A 10,791-nucleotide genomic window follows, 5' to 3' on the forward strand; every position below is an offset into this window, starting at 1 on the left:
TTCAGATTATTATGGTAACACTTTACAAAAAGGTCTAGTTTGTTGACATTACTTAATTTATTAACTAACATGAACTAACAATGAGCAATATATTTGTTACAGTATTTATTAATCTTTGTTGATATTAGTTAATAAAAATCCAGTTGTTCGTTGTTTGTTCATGTTAGTTCACCGTGCATTAACTAATAGAAGTATTGTTCATTATTAGTTCATGTTAACTAAAGTAGTTAACTAATGTTAACTAATGAAACCTTATTGTAAAGTGTTACAATTAATATTTGTATTATCTCGTATTCATTTTATATTAAAATTTTTACTTTTTTCCTTCATTACACTTTTTCTTTTCCTGCCTATTCCTTTTAATAATTTTTTTTATAGTTTTTGTTATAAATAGTTTTTAATAGTTAAATTATTTTAAAATTGATATTTATCATGACGATGTAAAATGTTTTAAGTGTGTATATATTAGTGCTGTCAAATCGATTAATCTCATATAACATAAAAATCTGTAAAGATACATGTGTGTATATGTAAATACATATGTATATGTAAATATATGTATATATATATATATATATATATATATATATATATATATATATATATATATATATATATATATATATATACACACACACGCACACACACACACACACACACACACACACACACACACACACACACACACATATATATATTCATACAGCCATGCAGTGTAGACGAGTGCACTTTAAAAAAAAAAAAATTTAATTTTAAAGAAACAGTTCAGGTTATTGTTAATAATATTATTATCATGTATTATTTTTATTGTTCTTAATATTTTTTATAACATAACTTTTTTACTTTGTCTTTCTTGTTTATTAATTTCAATTTATTTTAAAATTGAATTTTATATATTGTTTATTTTTCTTTCTCTTTTTCATGACTATGTTAAATCTTTTAAATGCATATATCCAGACATGTGTTATAGTCAGGCACAGTTGTCTGCATTGCGTCGGTGTACAGTCCCAGTAAAGTACATTGATCAGATTACGGTAGTCTGCTGCATCCTCCACAATTGGAACACTCGAACCAGCTTTTGCAAAATTATTTCAATAACTCAGGTACTAAAATAATGTGGACAGCACATGTAACTTAATAATATAGGAATAACCCTGACGTATGACGTATTTTATTCTGGAAGAGTATTTGTGGTTACATTTCCTTTCAGTTCAGTCAGTCATTTCAATGTGCAATGAAAGGAACGTACACTCCTGTTTATAAAACGGGTCATGGGTGGTCAGCAAGCTTGCCGTCATCTTTCTGATTAATTAGCTGCTTTGAGCACCTCCACTCCCTTTACATGTGTTCTGAAAATAATTGCAAACCCATTCTGTGGGAACAAGGCACTCTGTTGTGGAGTTGTGGGCTTTGCGTGTTTGCAGGCCAAACCTGTTTTATTAATCTTTTAAAACAACACCAGAGAAGTTGGCATTTGAAAGCCATCTATTCAGAAGAGCTGAATAAACAACTCTGCAAGCGTAACCCTGTCAGCATAACAACAACTTCCGGTAAAGGGTGTTACCGTAGCAGCCAACACCTTCATGTAGGAGCAGTGAGGTCATTAGACAGTGGTCCATAGTGAACTTTTGTTCTGCCCATGTTCACAAGCCAGAATGAAATACAAGTCAGCTACATTTTTACATATTCTGGAAAAGAGTCTGTGCAAAACTTGGCAAAACTCCCGACACTTTTCTAGGGTGTTGTGGATGAGTGGTATCACAGTCCCTTTCAAAGAAAGTCTGTTCGCTCGGCACTAATATTTGCAACGCCTCCGGGCAGCTATATCGGGCATCCAAGACCAAGTCCTATCTATTTTGAATGGGGAATCCTGACAAAATCTGACTTGTACTGTTCCATAAATGTTGTTTCTTATGCCTAAATAGCATTAAAAACCTTTATTTTTCAGGCTAGACCAGCCAATGCACGTGCAGTCCTAAGCACGCAATGAATTTCCCAATTACCTTAGGCTCTTTTATTTAGAAGGCGGAACTCATTCCACCATATTGTGCTTTGCACATTCTACCATTCATAATATGAGTGCACCATCTTAGTATATCTGAAGTCTTTGGTGGTATTTAACATATTTAACATGATTATACAGTGTGGTTGTTAGAACATTGCTATGCAGTTGCAAAGGAATTCTGAGTGGTATTTAACACATTTAATACTAGGCTGTTTTCTCAAAGAACGCAAAGAACGGACTTGCGTTATCGTGGACAACAGTCTTGCCAGGTTACCTTGAAAGAATGAACTTGGAAGGACGCGAGGACACAGAACGCATCCTTTTGAGTATTGAGATGTGCTGCGATCTTGTTGCTCAACAGTATATATTATAAGTAGCGCCCACTACACAAAAATACAACATAACATCACAAACAAATGACATAACCTATTGAAACATCAGAGACATTATAATATGCCCCAAAAATACTGCAGGCTTTTTTCAGGTCTTTACTTTATTCAAATTAAACAAAAAAAACGGACAAATGTTTAGTTTCACGAGCTGTCACGTCACTTGCAGCAGGAATGAAAGGAAGAGTAGGTGATTTTTGGAGGTTTTAGGCTAGCACTAGCGAGTTAGCTTTGACAGCATAAGATCCCACCCTCGCTTCAAAGCGTCTCCAAAGCCACGCCTCCTTTAAAACACATAAACGTGTAAAGCAGGGAGCAATTACAATAATAGTGAACTTAACTTAAAGAGCTCTGAGCTGTACCACCTGACTGCTGCAGATTCATTTCGGCATTGATAGTGTTACCATTGAAACGCATAAATTCGAGTCTCGAACCGCTCCGAGTATGACGTCACAGATTTCCATCTCTTACAGATTACAGTAGTTATGGTATGAAAATACATACGTGTAGGACAATGTATTGTTGCATTCGGACCGAATGCAATGATTGGACGAACAATTTATGGTCCTATGCCTTCCATAGACTATACAGTATATATATATATAGATAGATAGATAGATAGATAGATAGATAGATAGATAGATAGATAGATAGATAGATAGATAGATAGATAGATAGATAGATAGATAGATAGATAGATAGATAGATAGATAGATAGATAGATAGATAGATAGATAGATAGATAGATAGATAGATAGATAGATAGATAGATAGATAGATAGATAGATAGATAGATGTATTAATTGTCCACTGGGGAAAGTTGTTTCGTGTACTCATCAACAATCGAGCTGCCGCGTTCTGGACCATCTTCAGTCTGGAGATAAGAGGCCTGACTAATACAAATATAGAGGCCATTACATTAATCCAGGCGAGTTGAAATAAAAATATGCACCAGTCTTTGAAAGTCACTAAAAGACAAAAAAGATTTCACCTTGGTAAATTGTCTCATTTGAAAAAAAAAATTGATTTAACTACCGAGTGAATCTGTTTGTCCAGTTTAAAATCACTGTCCATAATAACATCTACTTTTTTTTACATAGGGCTTAGCAAGTGGACTCAGTTCACCAAGGTCCAAATCTAATGACCCATATGTACTCCTGATGTAAACAAACAGCATAACTTCAGATTTTGATCATTAAGGCTAAGGAAATGTAATAATTTGTAATGAATGTAATTAATTTCCTCCAGACATTGCAATAGGGGTGTTAAAGAGCAAGTATCTTGGCGTTTCAACGGCAGATAAATTTGCGTATCATCTGCATAACAGTGGTAGGAGACCATATTTCCTTATAATGTGCCCCAAGGGCAGCATATAAACGGAGAACAGGATAGGCCCCAAAATAGAACCCTGGGGGACCCCACACGAGGAAGAAGCTGTTGAAGAGACAAATTCTCCAAGGCAAACTGAAAAAGTTATTTCCGACAGGTAGGATCTAAACCACCCCAATGCAGTATCCTTAATCCCAACACATTGCTCTAGGCATGTGATTAAGATCTTATGGTCTACCGTGTCAAATGCAGCCGAGAGATCTAGTGTAATTAAAATCGCACAGTTCCCGGAGTAAGTAGCAAGTAGTAAGCCATTAGAAATACATTTAGACCACTTAACTTAGGCTATGTTCACACTGTGCACAAATCCGATTATTTTTGTGTATCCTATCCGATTGGAGTCTATTTTTGCCATTGAAAATGATAAAAAAAAATAAAAAAAAATTGTTATTTTTTTTATTATTATTATTGCACCCTCTTTTGGAATTATTTAAGAAATCATGCAACCATGGGTGTAATCACTAGAGGTCTCTATATGGAGAGGCTTGAGAATTCCCTAGTTCTCTTTTGAACACATAAAAAACACGTAAAAATAGCGTTTCAACCCGTGCACGTGCTCATGCAGCTTAAGGGGTTAATTATTTATTGTTTTTGTTGATGGATTTGAATATATATTTAAAAAATCTCAAAGACTATTTATTATAAAAAATTTGATTTTTTTTTTTTGTTAGAAATATCGCAATTGCAGATTTCCCATTCATTTCCTATGGTAGTCATTTTTGACCGAAGACAATGAACGCTAGTTCACAAGTGGGAGTATTTTTTTACAACCACTTAGCATGCTTGAATCATGCCCTCAATTTTCTTTTGTGTTTACATACCTAATGCTAGAAAAGTCACCAAGTTTCATATCATTCCGATGAAGCTGTGATTTTTTTTCAAAACAGAAAATTTTCCGGACCGAAGAGCACCAGTTAAAGCATACAGCATCTTCTTGGATTTCTAATGGTTCAATTCTCTCAAGTCTGCATCCGATGCATCCTCAATATCATCTTCGAAAGTTGCATGATTTAAATGATCTTTTATGTTTTAAATGCAGGCATTATCACAGCATTGAAGTGTTCACGCATTATGACCTCCTTACACTCAACGGAAGCAGAGTGGCCGAAGGACACAAAGCCAGTTTCTGTCTGGAAGACACCTACTGTCCTGATGGTAAAAGACTAGTTACGTTAAACCTAATATGAATGCGATTTGCGAGTGCAAATACTCATAGCTGTTTTTGTGTTTATCTTCAGGACTTAACAAACGCTTTTCATGTTACAATTATGGGGATCAAGGCATTTCAGTGGGTTGCTGGGACACGTACCGCCACGATATCGACTGCCAGTGGATAGACATCACCGATGTGAGACCTGGAGACTACATCATGCAGGTGAAAAGATTCAGAACATCTGAACTGTGGAAGACGGCAGTCACGCACAAAACATTTTTCACTATTCTTTCAAGAGTAGATTCTCTTTTCAGGATGCAGTTTATCCACTTTTTTCTCTGTCATTAACTTTGGAACGTGTTAATCTTCCAAATCACTGTGGGCACTGTGAGGCACTTCCGCAGCTGAGCTTCACATGCAGAACCGGCCAATCAAAGAGCCGCTTTAGGGGCCAATCAAGAGGCCTTTTATACATCCCAGTTGTAAAATATAGGTTGATGTGAAGCTTTATTTTAATTACAGTGTACCTTCGTGCGTTGACCTTTTTGAAGATTTATTTGCTCGAAATGTCGCCATGATAGATTTGCATGTATTTTAAGCACGTTTGGCAGATGCTAATTACAAACCGGCATCGGGCTGCTGCTATGTATGGCACAGCAAGGAGCCGTGGTGATACTCAAAAAGTCAGAGTTCCCATCTCCATGTAGAATGATTCCAGCTATCCCATGCCAACCCCGTCTGAGCAAAGACGCTGTGAAGCATCTATACTCCATGAACCAGGCAAACATGTTGCTCTTTCCTCGAGTTGCTTGTCTTTAATTCTACACCAAAAATAACCCAGTGCTAAGCATTCCCTTCTGGAGGAGAAAAGTGTGCTATATCCCCCTCTATTAGACATGGTCAATTAGGTTCAGAGGAATTTACGCCTGCTTTCTCTCTCAAACATATGCTCAGACAGACCCAGATCTCTATAGTCCAGAGTTAAAGTTGCACACTGTCATTAAAAGTGCAAAAAAAAAAAGAGATAAGTGAATGTGCTCAGAATAATTACCTTCGGCTGCTATGAGAAATATTTCAACAGTGATTAAAATAAAACTGTTGTATCAGCGTTTAAAAAGTTCTTAAGCCTTGTAGGCATAATCACATTAAATGTATAACGCACTGGAGCTCAAAGATGCTCTTTTGACCCTCTTCATACCCTGCTTACAGCATCTTTTTGGTCTATAAAATTATTACACTGCGATTTTATAACACTAATTTGAGAGTCTGGTTTGGTGGACCCAATTTGTAAAGTGGTTTGATGAGCAATCTGATTGCATAACATTTCCTTACAAGCTCCACGTCCTTATTGGTTCTGCATGTCTGCAACTGTGAAACTTTTACAATGCCATGATGAAACGATACCAATAGTATTATTTCAGGCTGGCATTGTAAACGACGGTAATATCCCTCCTTCGCACTTCGTAACAACTCTTTCCCTCATGGGTCAAATTGACCCAAAGCCCTAAAATTATACTCAATTTTTATTTAATTTAATTTTGATATTTTTTCAATTTTTTCATGCAATTATATTACATGATATTTCAACCCGATCTCACAGCAATTCGTACATATTTTACGAGGTGGCTAATTTGTATGACCTCACTCGTATGAATTCGTACGATTTTTGCTAAAGCGTACATATTTGACGAGTCTGCAAATTCATATGAATTTGTACGAATTACCTCCCTCTAACCCCACCCATAAACCTACCCGTCATTGCGTTTTAGACAAAACGTACAAATTCGTATGAGTGAGGTTGTACAAATTTGTGGATTCGTGGTTCAAGTTCAACAAAAGTCCTGGGGTCTTGGACCACTCCGATGAACACTTAATTTATATATATGTAAATGAATAATTATTAAGCTGGTTTTCTTTTACAGGTAAAATTAGCAAAAAAAGAGAATAACTTGCATTGATAAGTCAAAAATTATTAAATGCTTATGAGAAGGATGCAATGCTATAGAATTTGCAAAAAATAAGGTGTGACCATTGGACAAGAAATGCTCATTGTGGAAGTAAAAAACAAGTTGAGAAAAAAAGATATTAACTTCAAAGATAGAGCTTTTTTTTTTAAGTGTAGTCAAATCTTTTGATAATTTAAAATATAATGGGCCTTTGTTGACCACATTCTCAATAAATTATTCTGGAGTTTGGTTTTGTAGAAAGTTAATTTTTTTGTTTTGTAGAAAGTTAATTGCTTTCTTTAAAGTGAATTTCGTTTTGTATAAATTGTATCTTAATTTTAATTATTTATTATTACATTTTTTAGCATGAGACGACTTTCAAAAACAAAACAAAAAATAGTTCAAAAAATGTAGAAAAAATGCTCTTCTTAGTTATTTTTGTCTTGTTTCTAGTCTAAATATTTAAACATTCTTAAATCATGATGCATTTAAGTACAATTTCAACTAAATAAGAAGAGCATTTTTTTGCTCTCTCAGTCAGGTATGAAGCTCATTCATTATGCAGCTCATACTGGCTTTGTGAAGAAAAACTTTTAATTTGTCTTACAGATTTTAAATCAGTGTATTGTTTTATGTGAATGAGTAGGCTCATTGATTCTCACGTCAATTTGAAGCAAAAACTCGGTAAATACTAGGGCTGGGTAAAAAATATTGATTTCTCGATTTCTCGATTTTAATGGATTCTCACTTTTACAAAACAATATCGATTCTTAAATCCCAAGAATCGATTAGTCATCCTGTTTTCAGTTAGTGAATGAAATAAACATTGTAGCGCACCTCCCATCCAATAAATCGCAATAATCTTTGTGCTTTATTACTATTGATATGAAACAAAGTCTCAGATTTCAGATTTTCAAAAGCATAAATACCGCTTTGGCGCTGTGGCGCGAGATCGCTCTGCCGCAACTCAGCTCAAGAGGACCGGCAGCATTGAGCAAACATGAACGGATCTTCTCTTCCGCCTTAATACAAGTTACAGCGCAAAATAAACATGAATAAGCATCTGAAAATGCGTTAAAAGATACAGGACAACTTACTGAAATCCGTATCATGTCACATAGAATAGCTCAAGTGTTTTAACCGCAGAAAGACGTCAGTAAAATGGCTTGTAAACAACGGTATGTAACGTCACATATAGCTCAGAAAAACCATATCCAGTGTCCATAAAGTTTGTCAGCTTTAGTCAGCTAGAAAAAATAACTCTAGAGTGGAGCATTTTGCTAATTATATGCACCATTACATTGGCTATTCATTGTCATTTTTACTGTTCTTCAATATTTAATGCATGTATGTAGCCTATGAATAAATCTGGCAAGTTTTTATGACAGCCAAATGTTTATATAAAAAAAAAAATGAATTGGAGTAGAAATATGATTATATAATTGTAAAGTTAATATTATAACTTTATTATTATAAAAAACGAAAATCATTTAGTGTAATTTAAGTGTTTGTATACAAATCAGTTAATTTTTACCTTCACTATTAGTAGGCTAATGTAGTACCAAATGACTCCCATAGTTTACAACATTAGTTCAGAGATTTGTTTTCCTTGCAAAATTGGCCATGTATATTGTACCTGATATATATCTAAAATAATCTAAATTGAATTGAATCGAATCAAATCGAAAGCTTGTGAATCGAAATCGAATCGAATTGTGAAATTTGTGTCAATACCCAGCCCTAGTAAATACACATATTATTCAAAAGTCTTGTGAACACATATCTACTGTGTGTTTTGAGGCCTTAATTTTAAAACTTTTTTTTTTTTTTCATAAATGATGCATAAACATTTTTATCTCAAAATTACAAGCATGTACATACATGTTGCTTAGATATTATGGTAGCCCAGTTTGTGCTGAATAAATTACACTTTTGCCATTAATGTGTTTATAAGCAACTGAAAAAAACACAAATGTAAGAGCATGTCAAAACTTCTAAAGGGCCCCAAAACACCTCAGACTGCTAGGAGTTAACCATAAGGGCCACCATTTTCCAGAACTGCAAACTACCTCGAGTCTCCAGAAGTACAAGGTGTAGAAGTACAAGACCATAAACTGCTTTAAAACAACAACAAAAAAAACCCATTAGTAATTCCTGAGGGAACCCTCAATTATCCCAATTATCCTTATGGGTTGCCCTACAAATTGACCTAATTACTGAACAGCTCTATTCATTCTTGTGTGTTTTGTCAGGTTGAGGTAAATCCGTCCCTGGATATGGCTGAATCAGACTTTATGAACAACGTCATGCGTTGTCGATGTAGATATGATGGACAAAGAGTGTTTATGTATGGCTGCCATGCAGGTATGATCCCCATATCAATGAATGTTTCACAACATGCATGCTCAAGCACACTAGTATCTAAATTCCCTGTCTGATGCACTCTTCTTTCACAGGTGATGCCTACAGCGCTGAAATTGAGGATTTATTTGAACATCAGCGTCAGATCACCAATAACTTCATCTGAGCCTAGTAAAGAGAGGTGAGAGGAGGGGATGTTCATAAATAGATCATGGAAATGTGGCCTTGTGGACAATAAACCATGTGAAAGAGATCTTCCCAACTGATCTCAGAACTGTCTACCAGTAGCACCACTGAGTGGAAGAGATCTGCTACATTTTTAAAGGGGTCATGACGTGGATAAAAAATTAGGTCCACTTATAATTAGTGCTGTCAATCAATACAAAAACCAAATTATTCGCCCAATCTTCTGTAATTAATCGTGATTAATTAACAACATGAAAGTTTTTAATATATTTTAATATTGTAATAATTTCACAGTTAATCTCTAAATTAAAGTGGAACAACATAAAGACAATTATTTTAAATATTTGATCAAACAGGTAGGAAATATACAAAAATGTAATAAAGTTATCAAACACTTCAGTCTTCACTGCATAAGTTATAATACAGATGTATCCTTATTAAAAGAAAAGTCATTCACTCAAGAGCAGTGAGTGATTTTCTCTGTGTTTTGTTTGATTTACATTACTGACAGACATCACAGCAGTGGGTTTATTAGGCTGCTGTCACTTTAAGATTAACGTGGTAATTTTGACAGCCTTACTTATAATGTTAATAAAGTTTTGTTGCACTATACACCGATCAGGCATAACATTATGACATATTGTGTTGGTCCTCCTTTTGCTGCCAAAACAGCCCTGACCCCTGAAGGTGTGCTGTGGTATCTAGCACCAAGATGTTAGCAGCAGATCCTTTAAGTCCTGTAAGTTGCGAGGTGGGGCCTCTAAGGATCAGACTTGTTTGTTCAGCACATCCCACAGATGCTCAATTTGATTGAGATCTGAGGAATTTGGAGACCAAGTCAACACCTCAAACTTGTGCTACTCAAACCATTCCTGAACCAATTTTGCTTTGTGGCAGAGCGCATTATCTGCTGAAAGAGGCCACAGCCACCAGGGAATTCCGTTTCCATGAAAGGGTGTACATGGTCTGCAACAATGCTTAGGTAGGTGGTACATGTCAAAGTAACTTCCACATGGATGGCAGGACCCATGGTTTCCCAGCAGAACATTGCCCAAAGCATCACACTGCCTCCGCCGGCTTGCCTTCTTCCCATAGTGCATCCTGGTGCCATGTGTTCCCCAGGTAAGCAATGCATATGCTCCTGGCCATCCACGTGATGTAAAAGAAAACATGATTCATCAGACCAGACCACCTTCTTCCATTACTCTGTGGTCCAGTTCTGATGCTCACATGCCCACTGCTGGCGCTTTCGGCGGTGGACAGGGGCAGCATGGGCACCCTGACTGGTCTACTGCTTTGCAGCCCCATATGAAACAAACTGTGATGCACTGTGTATTCTGGCACCTTTCTATCAGAACCAGC

General features: G+C 35.8%; 1 protein-coding gene across 1 annotated transcript in view; it reads left to right on the forward strand.

Annotated features, from left to right (window-relative positions):
* loxl4 (lysyl oxidase-like 4) overlaps positions 1-9,409 on the forward strand; it is a gene marked incomplete at both ends in the record, with an annotated part of 36,414 nt that extends 27,005 nt beyond the window's left edge. The window contains 4 exons of the mRNA XM_079842978.1: positions 4,823-4,938; positions 5,022-5,158; positions 9,135-9,246; positions 9,339-9,409. Coding sequence (XP_079699104.1) covers positions 4,823-4,938; positions 5,022-5,158; positions 9,135-9,246; positions 9,339-9,409 — 436 coding nt within the window. The remainder of the gene's footprint in view (positions 1-4,822; positions 4,939-5,021; positions 5,159-9,134; positions 9,247-9,338) is intronic.
* Positions 9,410-10,791: the final 1,382 nt, after the last annotated feature.

Source organism: Gobio gobio (assembly GCF_949357685.1).
Source record: "Gobio gobio genome assembly, chromosome: 18".
In the NCBI taxonomy this organism is placed as follows: domain Eukaryota; kingdom Metazoa; phylum Chordata; class Actinopteri; order Cypriniformes; family Gobionidae; genus Gobio; species Gobio gobio.